The following is a 19,059-nucleotide window of genomic DNA, read 5'->3' as shown; positions in this document are numbered from 1 at the left end:
ACCACCATGCCAACCCAAATTCTCAGTCCAGCATTTAAATTCAGCACACTGCTGACTATTTTTAGTTTAAGTTAACTGATTCATGCTTTCATATAGAATTTAAAATAGAAACAAAGGGCCAATCGTGGCTTTATGAATGAGACATTTAGTCTGTGCAAGCCAAGCCACCCACAGTCTCGTACAATGGAATTCTGTGTTTCAGTTGTTGATGCTTATTGTGAAGTGTTTGTCTTCTTCTCTCAGTGTTTAGGTTTGGATTACTGCTCCTCATCTGTTCTACACCCAATGAATTGCTTTTCCTGCCTTGGGAAATAACCCGAGAGGTAACCTGAAATGAAATGGATTCCTAAATTGCATTTTCTCCCTCTCCACCCGTCGCTCTCTGTCCGACGGTACTAAAGTAGCCACTCGTCTCACCTTTTGTCCTTGCCCAGCCACACTGCTTTGGGTTGCTCTTTCAATTTACTTCCACTTTATCAACCTAACCCAACTGGGTGTCTCTGCAAACACAACCAGCGTCATGGCTGCACACTAGGCTCCAGCGTTAGAACTGCTAACAAAACACCACCTAATCTCCGCCTTGGCTCAGCGTGCCCATCCTGTCTGCCCACTTTCATTACTCAGGACAAGGCGAGCACATCAAAGCTCTCTAGTTTTATAGGTCACGGTCCTGACTGAGGAGGAAGGTCAGGGTTGGTGTGTGGATCCCAGGGTTTCTGCATATTTTCTAATTTGATTACTCATTATGTTCTTGTTCCATTGAACTTAAGGTTATAAAGCATGTTTTTCTTTGATAAACAAACCATCCCCAAAAAACACATATCCCATAAATACCGAATTCATTTTCTTCTTTCTCTTTACTGCTCGAACACATGTATTGCATGTTTATGTCATCCTGGAAGAGGGGTCCTTCTCCTGTTACTCTTCTTGAGGTTTCCCACTGTTTTTCTTGCAAATATCTTGTGTAAGGATAAATGGGAAAAAAGCAAGACTGTGAGTAAGAGGGTATAAGAATAACCAATTAATTGTTTCTATTTCCTTTTATTTTATATTCACACACCTACTTGTGTATAGTTACACTTGTGTCTAATTGAGATCACCTGCAGTTCAAGGCCTACATCACAAGATCACTATTCTGGGACAAGTTTAATCCACCTGTGGCCAGAACTCCCCTCTCCCCTGTTAATCCCTGTATTTCCTGAGGGTGAACAACAAGAAAAAGATTAGAGGACTTTGAGACTCATGTTTGGCGAAACAAAAAGAACCAGCATTGCCACCGTTTTACTTCCTTCCAGACAAAAAGGCAGTTTTTATATTTGCTGCATTACAGGACTGTGCTCTGTTATTTCATATAAATCTATTTATTTTTTTAGATCAACCAAAGCTGATGTCGTCAAATTACTTGTTATATTCGAGCAACAGAGCAAAAACCTAAATATATTTAATTTGCAATCAGCATTGAATTCTCATAGTTTAAAAGCTACAAATAGAAAAGGTTTGGCTGTTATGTTTAAAAATAATGACATCACAATAGTTGCCATGTATTTATCTTAATTTATTAACCAAAATGTTTTCCTTAGTGGTGGAAGTAGTACAACCATTTTAATTTACTCGGTTCAAAGTAAAAGTCTGGAAATAAAACATAAAAATGAGACTTTACAAAGGTAAAACATGTTCATATCTTCTCACTACACCAGGAATTCAGTCCTTTACTATCCAGGCCACAAATAAAAACTAGTTTTAATGTTTCAACCCTGTTTAATAAAGTCTTTATGCATAAGGTATAATATTTATGTTTCCAACTTCATGTTGTTTTCACGTCATTGTTAAATTAGGGCACCTGCCAATCTGCAGCCACTCATCCAGCTCCCATGACTCTTTGATCTGTCTCAGTGTGACGCACGAATCACTGACCTTGAGCCCAGTTTTAGTGATTTTGTTGCAATTCCTCGAATCATAACCCAGAAGAGATATGCAGACATGACACAGCAGGCAGCAGGAAATTTAATTGGGAGGACAAGAGTAACAAGGAGGTTCCCAGTCACCCAGAGCGGAACTGCAATGGTAACATGTATTAATACACTTCACAATAATATTGACAGAAAGAAAAACAAAACTGGAAAACTGGAAAAATAAGCACAGAACTATCCTTATTGTGGATCAATGAACCAGATGCTGATTACGCCTTTGGAGCAATGAAATATTGTTCATATAATGAACCTCTTGTCACAGTGCTTAGATATTGTTATTTTACCTAAATTAACATTCCCAATAGCTGACTTGACAACACAGCAGGATGATGTAACTCAGACAGCAGAGTTAAAACAGTTAGTTGTAAAAGAATCCTGATTCAAGAGTGTTTCCAGAAAATAAACCTCAGGAGAAAATACACTGACTGGAATGACACGTCGCTGTCTTTATTTCCCAACATGCTACATGTTGCTCGACTTTGGGAGGTTTCCATCAAAATCTCATATGTGCTCGCACCGAGAAACCCAAATTGAAGCAGGAAATTAAACTCTTTTTAAAACGTGATTGACTCAATTAAAAACTAAAAAAAGAGACATTCAGAAAACATAACCATCATTGTAAAAAAAGAAAAATCTAGCTATGATAAAATGGAACATGTTTTAATTTTCTCTGATTACTGAATCAAAAATAATGTACATATAATATGTGGAATGGCTGAATAAAGACATAACATCAAATGTTTAATACAATGGATTTCAATAAAGTTTTGAGCAATAGTTGTGTTTTTCCGACACCGTTGACACTCATCAGTTCTGACATTTCCAGCGGCTTTACAATGACGTGATGTAGAAATAAATGTACACGGGGCAGGTGCAGCAGTCTGTGTTGGGAGAAAAAGACACGTAAACATGAGAAACAATATTCAAACAGGTTCAAGCTGTAAGTGGAACTGAGTGAAAACAATCTGATGCACTGACTAATTACAACGACACAATATTATAATTCACAGTATATAGACAAGGGACTAGAGTTATACACTCAAGAGTTAACTTCAGGGCTGGACAATAACACAATATAAGTAATTATCGCAGTGTAATTTTTTCGTCGATACCTCAACAACAAAAGTCCAATATATTCTGATATAATAACACAGTAAGGAGGTATAACACAGTTGATTTACCTCACATAAGTGAAATGTGAGGTAGAATTTCAAACCACAACCTTCAGTCAGGAGCAAACACAATTATTTAAACTTAAAAGTAAGACAAAATTATTGTAATAATTACCAATATCAACTAATATGAATTTGCTTATTTTGACACAATAGAATTTGGTCATATAGCAGAGTCCTAACATGAAAATGTATTCATATGGACAGTTCACCCAGAAATGAAAATTCACTCATTATCTCCTCACCACTTTGCCGATAGGAGGGTGGGTAAAGTGTTTGAGTCCACAAAACACTTTAGGAGTCTCAGGGGTAAACTTTGTTAGAGCAGAATCTAATACAATTGAAGTAACTGGTGTCCTCTTCCGACGAATAAAACAGAAAAAATAATAATATGCCTCCATACTGCTCGTGTGGTGTCATCCAAGTGTCCGCAAAGCCCCGACATTCAAATATGACTCAAAACGAGGTAATTTGATCAGTGTTTTAAGCTAAAATGCCCTCTGATGTCTTCCGACGAGGTGCTTTCACGGTACGTCGGACGTGCTAAGTCCACTAGCTAAGCCACTTCCGGTGGACCTTTAGGCCTAAAACATGGAGTAAATGACCTAATTTGGAGTCGAATATGAATGTTGGGACTTGCGGACACGAGCAGTATGGAGGAGGACTCACCATTGACTTCCATTGTATTGGATTCTGCTCTAACAAAGTTTGACTGTGGAGTGAAGTGTTCTGTGGACTCAAACACTTCACCCACCCCTCCATCGGCAAAGTGGTGAGTAGATGAGTGGTGTCTCCTTAAATAGATTGTGGCCTCTTTCAATGCGTTGTTTTTAGATTGACAACACTTCTTGGACTTAAATGTAAAACTATTCCTTGATCAGACAGCATGAATAAAACAAAGTTGCGATGGAAGCTCTAATACGAATTAAACATGGTACATTAAACAGGCCTGCATGCAGTGCGTCATGACGTGATGCTGGAACTGAGCAGTGACAGTTTTTGTGCTGCAGAGTTGCAGTGCATCAAACTTCACCAATAAGCATCATGCAATGCAGATGGTTGTGTCACTAATGTGTTTTTTGCCAATGTTCAATATCTCATGATTACCTCCACCATGGAGGTTGTATTTTGTTTGTTGGTCGAGCACGATTCCGAAAAAATTACTGAGTGGATTACCAGAAAAATTGGTGGAAGGATGGGACTTGGGCCAAGAAGGAATACTTTACATTTTGGTGTGGATTTATTAATCAGATGCTTTAATGTGAGATAGGGGGGAATTTTCAGCAATTTTCCTGACAATAACGCTTAGATCTCAGTGACAAAAAAAACACAGGCATATTAAGAGTATAACTGGTATATATATATATATATATTACACACTATATATGAGTCTGTGCAATTTGTGGTGGCTTGACTGAGGGTTTTTTATTGGAGGTTTATGTGTAGACATTAAATTTAACTGATGTTCTTAAGACATAAACTGCATCAAATTAAGTGACGCAAGTTCAAAACTGACTCGAAGGCAACTCGAACATATCAATATTTACTTCATGGTAGAATATACTGCTTTGTTTTTCAGAAGCGGATTTATGCATAAAAACAAATGGATTCAGGGAAATAAAGATCTGAACAGCACGATGGTGATCAGTTGCATGTAAGATCATTTGCCGGCGAGACACATATATTGCAAAGTAAGCGTGCAGGTTGGCCATGCATTCGATGATTAGTGCGCTTGCTAATGAGTGTATCAGAATTAGTTTGGAAAGAAATGTTTCAACAAGAGCTCTAGTCACAGGTGACGTACAAAACTTTCTCTATCAAACAATAGTTCACAGAACTCAAAACACTGTGGGTGTTTTTTCTTTCCACTGGTCTGATACTGGTGGACTGAGAGACGTCTGCAAGCCAGTTTATGGCTTAAAAAGTCCCACTGCAAATGATTTTACATTAGTCTTTCTCCACATGCTACATTGGGCTTATTTAAAACTGGCTTGCAGAGTGTTTTTCCCTTCACAACACACCATAATGACTCAACAACTTTTTTGGGGGGAATAACTGGTTGTGTTGTGTGACAACCAGTGTCTATGTGCAACATATTTACAAGATTGTTTTTAGATCTTTGTGATGATTTATTTATCACATTAGCATTATCTTAATTTAGTATCTGTGAACTATCGCCTTTGCGCCCATGCAACTACCTTTAACTTCCTGAAAGCTCTTAGAGGCGAGATAAAATAAAGCAAACTTACTTCATTCATACCTAAAAACAACAACAGAAAAACAAAGAGAACAAAACATCATCAGAATCTCCTTAACATTCTGCGTGCATCATAGTTCACATTTGTGCCAACACACACATTTAGACACAATTCTACTTTATTCACATTATATTACAATGATGAATATATGACACTCATCAAGGAAAGATTGAAATGTATCACACATTATTTTCCCATTCCTGAAAATTGCGATTAAGAGCCAAATCTTTCACCATACAATCAACGCTATGGAGGGGTGCTTCCCTTATTGTACAATTATAAAACAAATGCACAAGGGTAGAGAGGAGTCACAGAGTTCTCTGAAACATTAGCAATATTACACGTGGCATCTATTGCACTTCTGTCTGTCCTGGGAGAGGGGTGCCTCACATGTGGCTCTCTCTGAGGTTTCTACGTTGTTTTTACCCTGTTAAAAGTTTTTTTTTGTTGTAGTTTTTCCTTACTAAGAGGTTGAGGGTTAAGGACAGAGGATGTCGCACCTTGTTAAAGCCCTTTGAGACAAATTGCGATTTGTGAATATGGGCTATGCAGATACAATTTTATTGAAGCATAAAGAGAGAGATTAAGAGAAGTTGTGGGGGAAGAGAAAGGCAAGTCAGTCCGTTTTACGACCCAGAGTTTAACCCCCACATGCTCATATCCCCGAGTAAACCCTAGTGCCGTACTTTTCCAGGAATGTAGTTACGGTCAATGCTTTCATCTTGCAGGAACATGTGAAGACAGCGCTCGTTCTGGGCCAAGGGGTGACCTGCAATTCTACAGAAACACACACAAAGACACACAGACAATGCACAATTCACTCACTGCTCATTTAAATGCTGTTTGTGGAGATGTGGCAAAATGCAACTGTGGATTTGTTAGTTGACGTGAGGCTGCTTTTCCACACACAGATTAGATTCAGCCTTGTGTAGGGCTAGACATCTTTTTGCAATGTCTGACTCACTGACATACTGAATTTCTCGGCCAGTGCATTTTATGACTATACAACACACAGTGGTTATAACCTATACTGCAGCCAGCCACCAGGGGGCAATCGAGACTCTTTGGCTCCACTTTTGGGGAGCCATCATGTCATCCATCTTTATAACCAGTCTATGTGTCAAATATGATTGTTAGATGTTTTATACATAAAAAGAAGGTCGCTTAATTAGTGTATTTTCACTGACTAACCTGTTGATGAACTGCTCCAGGCCAGATCGCCGCTCATCAATGAAGCTTGGGTCAAAAAGGCCCTCGTCTCCACGGAACGGCAACTGTCTCTTCAGGGCTTTGCCCGGCAGAGGTGGTACTACAATCTGTTGTAAGAGGTCAAAATAATAACAGTGAAGATGAAATATATCTACTACAACCTTGAACGTTCATTGTCTAATTCAACGGCATAGTAGTTAATGAAAGTCACCACAAAACTTAAATTAGCTTTTCTTAATTGGTGCTCAAGATGAAATCTAATCCCAAATCCTAACACATTAGAAACTAAGTAAGGATTAGGGCTGCATGATATATCGAAAATGTATCGTCGTCGTGATATCAAGATGCATATAGGTATCGCAAAAGACAGCTTGAACTGTGATAAATGGTGTTTCATGTGCCATGCATTCAAGCTCTGCATGTCAATATATTTGGACAATCAGATGGAGCCCTGCTGCCCTAGATAATAAATTAAAGATATTCAGACAGGTTTTTCTGTCGATTAATCAATGTAAGAGAATAGAGAGAGAACAGAGCATTGCAAGGCGGCTCCGTCTGATCTCACTCTGCCTCCTCCCGACGAAATTCTACTGTGGAAACTTCTAGTGATCACTTTTGTCCCAGATCAGATTCATCATAGAGGTTGATTATATAAAAGAAGTTTGTAGCTTAATTATGATCCCAGAACCTGAGGTAAAAGTAATGCACACACACTGATTCGGCGGCGCTCTCTCTCTCTCTCAGCTGACGTCTGTGACTCGCTACAGTTTAAATGTCGGTTTGTTTGAAATGGCGCCTCAATATCAAGTGTCGATCATCACATAATGATCGACACTTTTCTTTATGAGTTAAATCTTTCTTCAGAGTAGCGCATTCATCAGCCGTCCTGCTCGCTCCCCCCCCCCTCTCTCACACACACACAAACAGTGTGACCGGTGATTTTCACGGTCCAACCGTATATGAAAAGACCCCAAATGATCACTGTAAGCGGACTTAGTGGAACTGTGCACGGCTCCCTGGGTGTCTGCTCCCGACTCGGTGGCGCTGTGGCCGGGCTGTGCGCCTTCTCCCTCGGGCCATGCTGCCGTCCGTGGTCCCTGCCGCCGTAGCCAGGTAGAATTTTTTCAATAAAACCATGTTGTTGGAATGGAAATAATGTTTTTCTCTTTTTTTTCAGTGTCTGCATAGATCACTTACTGTATAAGGTCTATGTTAGCAATGAAACCAAAGCAGAAAGACGATATTCAACAAGGATATCGCATATTTGCCTAATATCGTGCAGCCCTAGTAAGGATTATATTTTTCCACTTGTAACTTTAACATATTATCACTCATCAGATCATTGTAAATACTTACTTTTGCCTGCTAATCTGCTTAAATGATTAGCTTTAAGCGTGCAATCATTGCTCACTCACCTTACTGTCTCTTTCCAGCTCAATCTTTAACCACTCGAAGTCGCTGTATCTTCTTCTCACGCAGGAGTCCTTCAGTTTGAAAATGGGAAGGTTTGTCTACACAGTGAAGGAAAAGGGAGAGAAAAGCAAAACCGCCCTTGATTTATTCGTAATTCACACAATTGATTAAGATTCAAAGCTTGATTGTCCAATAATGCAGGTATCATTGGAAATGTCTCTTTTACTGATGTATGACGCACAAAAGAATACAATACAGTACATAGGCAGTCACAATACATTATCCAAAATTTTATTTGTGATATTTATAACATACTGAAAAGTAACAGGAGTAAAAGTTGAAAATTAAGTAAAAAGCTGACCTGTGGCAATTAAAAACATTAAAACAGTGGAATAATCGTCAGTGTAAATGCTTAAGATGTAGGTAGGTGGAAGAATGAAAGATATGCAGCAATGTTGGTTTGCTGAACTAAGGATTTCAAGTATGTATATCGTTTTATCTGGTTGAAACAATGTCAGTCAAATTAAGTTCACAGTTTAACATTATGTGCATGAAAACGTAATTCGACAATATTGTGTTTTATTCGAAATGCAGGTCAAGATGCTTACCAAGTAATCCTGTTTAACACAAATGCTGAGATATGTCCAGTTGGAGTGGAGCGCAAATTATGTCTTTGCTTTTTCAAAATGTGTTTAAAGCATATAACTGTCAGTTACTTATCTAATAGATGAATTAGTCATATCTGCTAGAGAGTCAGTGGCTACAGTATAGGTGATCCTTCTGCAGGCAGACTGTAAGTCAGTGTGAAGGCTGGTGTCTGTTAACCACACAGACTCTGCTTTCATCCAATTTGGTCTGTAATTTGGTTTTAGATGCGCAAGAACACAGACACTACCGTAAACTAGTGGACCCCACCTCTGATGCAGGAAACCATCCCAACCTGTGAGTGTATGAACGTTGCGTTGAGAGAGAAAAAAGCCTTTCAAGAGCCATAAGCAGCACCTTGTTTACATTGTGATGGAGAAACTCTCCCAGGAGACAACAGCAAACACAGATAACCAGTCTGTGATCAAGACCAGAGAAGTAAACAGCAATCCTGCAATTTTTTAAATATCAGCTTCCCTAAAATGTCAGACAATGTGCCGTGTCTGTTATTTCATCACTTTCACACTTTTACGTGTTACGCTCACTGTGAACTGAACGAGGAAGTTAAATTTTAACTTTTACTAGAACCACTAACGTTACTATTCGTCTGATTATGTATATGAACGTGTGGAATTGAAGTGGATAACCTGCTAACCATAAAACTCCTGTTATTGTTCCTCGCTCAGCTACTTTCCTCACCGATTACAGTAGGAATGTTTGCTTTATATTAACGTAGACTAGTAAATGATGTGTACATAGGCAGGCAATGCTAAATTCGTGGTTATATGTAATATGTGTAAATAGGAGTAGCTGTTAGCTTCACGCGTTCCCCTTCCTGCCTAATTTTTCACTTTATCTGGAAGCCTAAAAGTTGATTAAAGCGTTAAAATATCCCGTTAACACTACATTCTACATCTGCTTTCTCCGTGCGCGCTGGGGGTCGTCGATAGATTCGCGAAACTTCATCTACGAGTTAGCCTTTATGCTAACGCCACACCAACCGGCTAGGCCGCGAAGAATCCCCGTTCCTCGAGTTCTCCGGGCGCCCCACCCGGAACCGCCTCGGACCGCCCGTCGCCGGCGTCACAGCCCGCTCCGTGTGTTGACATCAGCGCGGCGGGTAAACATGCTAACGCTAGCAGCGACTGTGCAATAACCAGTTAGCTTCGAGAAGAACAACCCTAGTAGCTAATGCTGCAACATGGTGCGTCTCATTCCAAACACTCACCCGCATGCGAACTTCGTAGGTTGTGTAGCGGGTCCGTCCGACTCCAACGATTTGTGGATCGAAAACGTCTATTTCCAGAAAATTGCTGGGGGGGCCGTAGGCATCCGTCAGGTCCTGGGGCTTGGAATTCAACCGGCGAGTGTCGGCCACCGTGGAATCTGTCATTTTGTCAGGTTGTAATCTTTGGACGACCAACGGCGAATCAGCGTCAAAGCAACTATATGCACGGCGGAGTGTTAAATCTCATCTGAAGGCATCGATCGCTAGCGGCAGCCGGGTGGGTTCAGCTAGGGAAGTAGCCGACTGGAGTCTCTTGTTGCGGGGGCCAGCCGCCCTGCGCCCTGCCCTTCGAGAATCTGGAAAATACGTTGACTCAGTTCCGCGCTGTGCGGGACACTCCGCACTCCCCCTACCGGACATGACGATCACTGCACCGGGGGAAGGCTGAGTCAGAAATCAGCGTCGGGATTGTTATCAGGTCATATTTATTTAGAAAGAACAGATACATGTGGGAGTTTACAGCTAAGGAAAGTAAACGATAACAATACAAAAAGTCTCCAACAACAACGTCCAACCAGTTAAAACAAAAAGATACATGTGGGAGTTTACAGCTAAGTCACAGTGTAAATAAACGATAACAATACAAAGAGTCTCCAACAACAACGTCCAACCAGTTAAAACAAAAAGATACAAGTGGGAGTAAACAGCTAAGTAAAGTAAACAATAACAATACAAAGAGTCTCCAACAACAACGTCCAACCAGTTAAAACAAAAAGATACAAGTGGGAGTAAACAGCTAAGTAAAGTAAACAATAACAATACAAAGAGGCTCCAACAACAACGTCCAACCAGTTAAAACAAAAAGATACATGTGGGAGTTTACAGCTAAGTCACACTGTAAATAAACGATAACAATACAAAGAGGCTCCAACAACAACGTCCAAGAAAATTTAAAAAAAAGTACATTCAAAGATTTTAAAATATGTAACTAGGTCCTGCCCATTCCCATGCTCGACCATTCGCGAGTCAGTCTCAGCTGTCAATCATAACAATTCACCCCGTTTATATAGGCTCAATTAACTAATTAAGACCAAATTGGCCTGAAAGCTTAACAGTACACAAACATCACAGGAAGTCACATTGTAAATGAACAATACAAATACAAATAGGTTCCAACAACAACGTCCAGGCAAATTAAAAAAAAGTACATGCAAAGATTTTAAGTAACATTCAAAGTCATAAGGTATAATAGGTTAGGAAAATGATGTTGCTGGGATGTAACTACTACTATTATTTTCCGACAATTAACTCAAAGAGTTTATAAGTTTCCTCTAAAAACATTTATCAGGTGCCTTATTAGAGTAAAGTAATACGTAACAAGTGAGTTAACGGCTAATGGTGTTTAAAAAAAAACTACATTGTGTTTCTTATTTATTATTATTTTCTATAATTTATCTGATAATTGTTCATAGTAAATAAAAAAAGTAATCTACATTGCCAATTAGGTATTTTGCCAAAAATATTTTGGATAATATATTTTGTCATGATCCAACTGCATGAAACTAAAACTATATGTTACAAAGCAAACAGAAATGTATCTTGAACAAGCCATTTTCTCTCATAGACTGAAATTAACTTTCAGTCAACCACTGGAATAATATCAAAAATAAGATCCAAAATATTTAAAACTGGGTTCCAGAGTCTACAGAGCAGATACCATATTTCTGGTGCAGCAGAGATACCTGGGTATACATTTTGTTCCTTTGTCTTACAAATGTTAAATTTATGAAAAGTGTACATATATTTCACTAAATCTATCATGAAACATCCACAGATTATCTAACTTCAAAGATGCATATAAAGAAAAAATACTTTTGTGAAGCAAAAAGTAAGAGTTCATTGGTTTTACCATGTTATTAAACGATAAGTGTTGTGAAGAATGAAGTCCTGCTTTGCTTATATAGATTTTCAATGGGTCATTTTATTGCAGCTTCTTCTTAAGACCATGTCTCTCCTGACAAAGTTACATTCAAAAATAGTGAAGCTGGGTTTTTGCATCTTGTGGTCGGAATCTGTACTCACTAATAATTTAGATTTAATTGTTTGTGTGTTTCAATATACTATGATATTATCTGACAAGGAGAATTTAAAGAGCATACATCATGTATTCTTAGATGTGTCTGTCAGTATAAGAATTTCCTGATCGAAAAGTCACGGCAAACCCCGACCCTGACTGAGAGGCCTCCTACACAGAGACCTGCTCCTCCTCCTGAGAGGAGAGAAGACCTGCGGAGGTGGAAAGGTCGTCTGCATTGTTCACAGCGATGGAGACGGAGCAATCGGTTTGGTCGGTGGTGACGGAGCAGGTGGAGCCATCAGAGCTGTCGCTGTCGGACTCAGAGACGTGGCAGTACTCCCGGACAGGACAGGCGTGCTCGTTGTAGCTCAAATTCCCCTTCAGGCCTTTGGAGAATTGAGGCCAATCCTTTAGGAAAGATAAAAAGTGAAGATGTTTGATCTGTTTTACGATCAATTCACTGTCAAATGGTGACATAAAAAACATTTTCCATTTTGTCCCCATGTGGTCTTAACTGGTGGTTTTAAATGTCTAGTTTTTAAAATATCTGTTGGAAAGGTTGATGTGTAATTTGGTAACAAACCTTCATATTCTCCCCTTGGATGAGTTTTAAATACTCTTGTGACCTTGTGACATCATTAGGTCAAAATATAAATTTGTCCATTTTGACCAGTGAAATTCCCATCAGATATTTAGCACTGACTCGATAAACTAAGATGTAGAAAAAGTCGTAAACCTTCTTATGAGTTCAGTCTCCAGTGGCCACTAGCATATCTGTAGACATTTAGTCTGGGAGAGGTATCAGCTGCTGGGTGCTGTATACTCACCTCAATGTCGTAAAGGACCAGTAATGGCTTTGGAACTACAGGGATTGGGATGATTCGGAGCCTGTATGGGAGGTAAACACATTCTTACTCCCACATGATCAGTCAACAACAGAACCACCTCGCTACAGCAGCTCCTTCCCCCAATCGCTACTGCACAGACTTTGAATAAGCAAGATCGTGGCATTTGTATGCAGAGTATTTAGGCTTCATTTCTGGACAGTGGGAGGAACTGGAGACACATGTCAGGCTTTATATACAGTCTATGGCTTGGATCACCACATATGGCTGCAGAGGGCACTGTTGCTCAGTCAAAGTTACATAATGTTGCTTTAAACAATTTACTGCAAAATAAACTGAGGAAGCAAGTACACATTATGAACACACTGCAATAATCTACCTATACATGACATATGGGCCAACCCACCTTTCATTGGGCACCAACATCACGACAAACAGGATGAGAACAACAGCAGCGACCACATAAAGCAGTGGAGTCCACGTAGACACAGACACATCTGCATTGGTGTCTAGGAGGGAGAGAGGGGGACAGATTCTTTTCAATCATATATCCTCAGTGTTTCGTGCACATTTGGAGCAGCAAATGCATCGTTAAAGCCACGTTTGATGTGCACTCAGGTAAAAATGGAAACAGAACTGTATGGACAATGTTCAATTTGCAGGGTCAAATAACTGAGTACATATTTTTTTTAAAATAAGGATTTTACTGCTTTATGGCTCATACATCAAATACTTTGCATAGGCCTAGGATGAATATTACTGGGTTTTCAGTTATATTTCTGGCTTTGAATCTGGCTTTTATTTGCCAAACTGTGTTGTGTCAGGAAACCAACAAAGAAGTGTGCATCCCTTCACAGATTGTTTTCAACGTGGCAAAGCCACGTGTTGCCATTCATCAGAAGATCTTTCCTCTTTTCCATTTACCACTGTATCTCACTCCGTTCAAACTATTTATACATATCCACTCAATTCTAGTACAAACCCAGTTTTAGTTTACCTATGCTGTTGTTGGATCCCCAGACTGCAGGCTCACTCCAGCTACTCCAGTTAAAAGACTCTCCGCAGTCTTTCCCCACTCTGCTCTTCACTTGCAGCTCATACCTGGAACTGCTGGAAGGCAAGTTGATGCAGTATTTCTGAGTCCCAATACTGACCAGAGAATTCTGTGGAGATGAAGCAGAAAGATTGGAAGTGAGAAAAAAAATGTAAACAAAGAATGATAAACAATATGATTTTGTGTTCATACCTCCCAATTCTTGTCGTTGACCCTGAAGCGAACTTCACTCGCCGCACAATGCGCAGCAGTCTGGTTCCAGTAAAACCACAGGTTATAGTCCGAGCCATTCTTGACAGTCAGGTTGATTGGTGGATATAACAGCACTGGAGACAAGACAGACCACTCAGTGACAGAGAATACTTCTTGTATTAGGAGAAGAGAATAAGCCAGATCTGGGAATTGTTTTTTGTTCCATGTTTAAAAATTATAAATCCAACTTATTTCACTGATGCACCAGTGGGTGTAAATATCTCTCATTGAATTTTTAATCACAGTGTTATGTTGCACCCCAGTTAATAAACACACCTCTTTGTTTCAGTTGATGCTCCTTCTCGCATGTCTTGTTGCCGTGTGACAGTCGTGTGTGAAACTTGAGGAACCTTCTGGTTAACAGCTCGTCGTAGGGTTGGATACATCCAGTGTTCATGCTGTTCTCGGACACATAGGTGGTGCAGTTCTTTTTGTCACTCTGGAACCTGTGTAGAAATCCCTGTTTATTCATTCACACTCAAAGCAAAGTATACAGCTATGTCAACTGTAATAAGAATATTGTACATAGGGATTATTTCAATGCAATATTAAATCCAATCAGTCCCGGGCTTGTACTTTTCTAGGTGATGTTTTCGTCTGTAATCTGCCTTTGTCACAGCAGACATTTTTACATGTCATAGAATGAGCTAAATGGAATTCAGCCGTTATTTATTTTGTTAGTCATACCTGTTATTTCCCTGCTGTGAGATGTCTGCAGTGAAAATGGGCCTGTTTGCTGCATTTAGATATCGTATCAGGCTTTCTATTCATCAAACCTTTAAGAGTTATGCAATATGTCATGGTTCGAGATTTGGAGTAAAAAAAGTAAAAAATGTTTTTAAAAGTTTGTTCTTAGTGAGGAATAAGAAACATTTGTTTATTATTAACATTCACTTACAGGGAAGTCCTTCAGATTTCAGGTTTAATCACGTGTGCTCCTGGTGTTGCATTTAGCCTTTTCGCAAAAACATGTGATTTAAATTTATATAAAATAATGTAATGAGAAACCAACACAAAAAAACTGAACTGAAGCAAAAAAGTATGTAAAATCATTACTCAAGGTATATCAAACATCTTTGTCTGCAGAAAGTGGTATAACTTCCTCTCAATTTCAAAATAAAATGCAAAAGTCTAGTATACCCTCTTTTTAATTAAAAAATAGTTATTCAGCTAATGTAGGTGTGATCACCTATGATTCTTTATCTAACTTAAAACACATGTCTGAAATGGACTTTTACTTTCCCTCAAGTTAAACATTTTACTTTTACCCATTTGATAAATTCAGATGACTTAAAAAGAGATTTGTTCCTGTAACTGTAACCACATTACGAACCAACTGTAGAAGGTGTAATTGACGTCTGGGGTCCCTTGTTTATTCCAGGAACAGTTGACATGTTCCAGATGAATCACCCAACAGTCCACATCTGTCAGAGACACACAAGAGGTTGATAACAATAGAAAGGTTTTATTAAGGCAGCAGAATAAACATCATTAGGGCTACTTTTGTGTAACCTACACAAGCAGACTAATGCCTGACACACACACACACACACACACACACACACACACACACACACACACACACACACACACACACACACACACACACAGACAGAAACACACACACAGACACACACAGACACACACATACAGACAGACAGACAGAAACACACGCACACACACACACACACACACACACACACACACACACACACAGACAGAAACACACACACACACACATACAGACAGAAACATACACACACACACACACACACACACACACACACAATGAGGAAATGGCAGTAAAATGACGACAAGGGGAATTCATGCATCATCAAGGAAGTAACTTTGTACCTCAAACTTATTTAACCTATTTTGTCAGTTGTTATTGATCAAGTTACTAATGTTTTACATTGACATTGATTAATTGGTTTATTAAGGCGTAATCCTATTTCAAGGCAGTTGTGCTGTTTTTTCCATTTGTTGTCTTGAGTCTACGCTAAGGAAAATGATCAGAAAATAGTTCAAATCAATCATGTTCACTGTTTTTCAGGATTTTGATTTATGATAGAATTTTAACTGACATTGTAGATATCAACAAATACAGCAGTCTGACATTGTCATCTTGGAAGATATCATTAGAATGCCTCAAGCAAACGGAATAACCTCTCGCACATGTCTAAAAAGACTAAAACAGTTATTATTACTGTCACAACATGCCTATAATCTATAAGTTAAAGTTTATTTGTCTTCAAATGTTCTTACCAGGTGGTTCTTTGGAAAATACGTGTCCAGACAGACAGAGAAGTAGGAGCAGTGTAGTCGGCATCGTGTGTAACAAAAACAGGATCAGCGTAGGTCTACTTCTACATCAGAGTATCGATGCGTCAAATGAGGTATTTCTGCCTCTGATGCTCTACGCTTGACTTTTGTGGCTTTTGTTTCCTGTTAGCGGAAACTGGTAACATATTAGTCGACAGTTCAAGATGATATATCTGTAGTTAGGCCTCATGCTGTGTGGGTTTAATGTCAAATAACTCACAAGTCTGACATACAAAAATAAATGTGAGTGAAACCACACACTTCATTTATTTGGTCTTTTCAACAATTGTATGGAAAGTAATTAATTTCCATAAATTGGTTTTACAGTGAACAAACCAGATACCTTACGTGCATTTGGTCTACTGCCCAGGTTGTGTTTAAAATGTTATTTCAAATGGTTGAAATTGCAATTTTACAGGTGAAAAATAATAAAATAAAATAAAAATAAAGCTTGCAACTGCAATCAAAAACTTAAATAGTGCACAGAGGCTTTAGTTTTTTAAACTTTCTTCCATGCCATACTTCACTGTAGAGATGGTACTTACCTGGTGATGAGCAGCGTCTGGTATTCGGTAAACACATCTCTAAGGGTTCTGCTCTAAAGGTTCAATTTTGTCTAACCAGGTCTGATCAGAGAATCATTTTCCTCATGTCCCCAGAGTCCTTTACATACCAAACTTAAAACTAGCTGTCCAATGCATTTTACACAAAGTGACTTCCATCTTGCCCCTCCACCATAAAGGCTGGATCAATGCACTGCTCATGTTGTGGTCGTCCCCTTTCTTCAGAGGACTTCTGCAGCTCGTTTAAAGGTGATCCACGAGTTCTTGGTCACTCTGTGATACCATAACCTCCCCCAATTTAAAAACATTGAGGCCAATGTTCTCCTGTGAACATTTAAAGCTCTACAAAATTGTTTTCTACCCACACTCTGATCTCTTGGCTTAGTTTGCGTCTAGTGACAGACAAAACAGCATTTATTTAATTTATAATTAAATCTACAATACAAATAAGTGCAAGACGTTATGGTCTGAAGATTTTCAGGGGCCGCTGTATAGCCTGTGTGTAGCATCATGGCCTTCTTGAACTAAAGTACAGAAAGTGGTTCTCTGATATTTATGTCGCGTACTTTGCCTGCTACTCTCAGGTTGTCTTTGTGGGTTTTGTTTCCTGTGAACGGAAACTGTTACAGAAATAATGATTGAGAAGATACACCTGTGGAACAAATCATGTGGTGTTTTGTAGGGCTATATCAACACAATGAAGAATTGTTCAAATACTTTTAAATACCACATTTTCACAAATTTCCCAGGGAGTAATCAATCAATCAATCAAATATTATTTTTATAGCCCATATTCACAAATCACAATTTGTCTCATAGACTCAGAGTATGGCCATGCGCCATTGTTGTTGTTGTTGTTGTTGTTGTTGTTGTTGTTGTTGTTGCAGGGAGGCGCCATAATGACCTCTACTCCTCCGTATTTAAAGGTGGAAAGGCGGGATCAAGGATTCACACATAAAGTAAAAAGTGTTAAAAAAGAAAGATTGGAGACTTTCTGTCTTTGATATTATTTTTACAATATTTATTATCCATTTAATACTCAGTGCTATCTGTGGAATTCAATGGCTAATGTGCAATGCATTCCAATGTATATATTCTGTTTCAATTGTATATATAATTTCTATTATATTTCTATTTTATACTTCCTTTGAGCTCATATTAGATTTACTTATTTATTACTTTTACCAATGTCTATTTTTTGACTATCCCTATTATTACTGCACAACAGTAAATCTCCCCATTGTGGGATGAAGAGAGGATAATTTTTATGTTTTCTATCCATCCATCCATCCATCCATCCATCCATCCATCCATCTATCCATCTATCGCATTTGTAACCTGCTTCTTTCATTTCAGCGTTCCCAAAAAATATCAATAAGAAAAAAAAAAATAACAAAGAACCGTGTTCCTGATTATTATTATCATTATTATTGTCATTATAATGATCTACCACCACGGTCGACAATGCACAGCTCTTTGTAACATTGTTAACAAAAGTGCTATGTAAACTATATAAATTATTATTATTATAATTATTATTATCATCAATACATCAATATATTATTGTTATGGATTGTGGTGAAAAAATAAGCATATTTAGGGAACTGTCATAAATGAGGTTGTGTAATGTGCTGCAGCTTAATTTTATGGGACCATTGAACTCTGGCAGAGGTTTGTGCTCCACTCAGTGCTCTTCTGGTTTCTGGTGACTAAAAAGAGTAAACAAGTGTAATGTGTGAGACAGCAGCCAAATTGATTTTATAGACTTGCCAATATCAAAGTTCTATGTGTGAGTTTTACCCGACAATTAACTCAAAGAGTTTATAAGTTTCCTCTAAAAACATTTATCAGGTGCCTTATCAGAGTAAAGTAATACGTAATAAGTGAGTTTACAGCAAATGGTGTTTGTAAAAAAATCTACATTGTGTTTCTTGCATCTACTTTCTATAATTTATCTGATTATTTTTCATAGTAAATAACAAAAGTAATCTAGATTGCCAATAAGGTATTTTGTCAAAAATGTATTTTGGATAATATATTTTGTCATGATC

General features: G+C 38.6%; 2 protein-coding genes and 1 long non-coding RNA gene across 4 annotated transcripts; 1 reads left to right on the top strand and 2 right to left on the bottom strand.

The window, feature by feature from the left end:
* Positions 1 to 1,986: 1,986 nt before the first annotated feature.
* snx12 (sorting nexin 12) lies at positions 1,987 to 10,257 on the bottom strand. Of its 2 annotated transcripts, XM_034605748.1 has the most exons (6): positions 9,896 to 10,257; positions 8,025 to 8,120; positions 6,592 to 6,716; positions 6,087 to 6,177; positions 5,392 to 5,402; positions 1,987 to 2,851 (listed from the first exon to the last, which is right to left on the bottom strand). In XM_034605748.1, exons 1-5 carry the CDS (start codon positions 10,058 to 10,060, stop codon positions 5,397 to 5,399), a joined length of 483 nt encoding a protein of 160 aa, XP_034461639.1. In that variant the 5' UTR covers positions 10,061 to 10,257; the 3' UTR covers positions 1,987 to 2,851; positions 5,392 to 5,396. The 2 variants fall into 2 exon arrangements, with proteins under 2 accessions (XP_034461639.1, XP_034461638.1); XM_034605747.1 differs by lacking the exons at positions 1,987 to 2,851; positions 5,392 to 5,402 and having other exon boundaries at positions 6,075 to 6,177.
* Positions 10,258 to 10,360: 103 nt separating this feature from the next.
* On the top strand, positions 10,361 to 10,847 carry LOC117773910. The gene is made up of 2 exons (XR_004615991.1): positions 10,361 to 10,426; positions 10,613 to 10,847. It is a non-coding gene; the product is annotated as an uncharacterized LOC117773910 (long non-coding RNA).
* Positions 10,848 to 12,032: 1,185 nt separating this feature from the next.
* LOC117773898 (cytokine receptor common subunit gamma-like) lies at positions 12,033 to 16,545 on the bottom strand. Its single transcript, XM_034605736.1, has 8 exons — positions 16,389 to 16,545; positions 15,457 to 15,547; positions 14,400 to 14,569; positions 14,064 to 14,197; positions 13,815 to 13,980; positions 13,224 to 13,326; positions 12,800 to 12,860; positions 12,033 to 12,380 (listed from the first exon to the last, which is right to left on the bottom strand). Exons 1-8 carry the CDS (start codon positions 16,450 to 16,452, stop codon positions 12,141 to 12,143), a joined length of 1,029 nt encoding a protein of 342 aa, XP_034461627.1. The 5' UTR covers positions 16,453 to 16,545; the 3' UTR covers positions 12,033 to 12,140.
* Between the last annotated feature and the right edge of the window lie 2,514 nt (positions 16,546 to 19,059).

This window comes from Hippoglossus hippoglossus, chromosome 14 (genome assembly GCF_009819705.1).
Source record: "Hippoglossus hippoglossus isolate fHipHip1 chromosome 14, fHipHip1.pri, whole genome shotgun sequence".
NCBI lineage: Eukaryota > Metazoa > Chordata > Actinopteri > Pleuronectiformes > Pleuronectidae > Hippoglossus > Hippoglossus hippoglossus.
The sequence above is the reverse complement of the archived record's forward strand: the minus strand, read 5'-3'. Positions and strand labels throughout refer to the sequence as shown.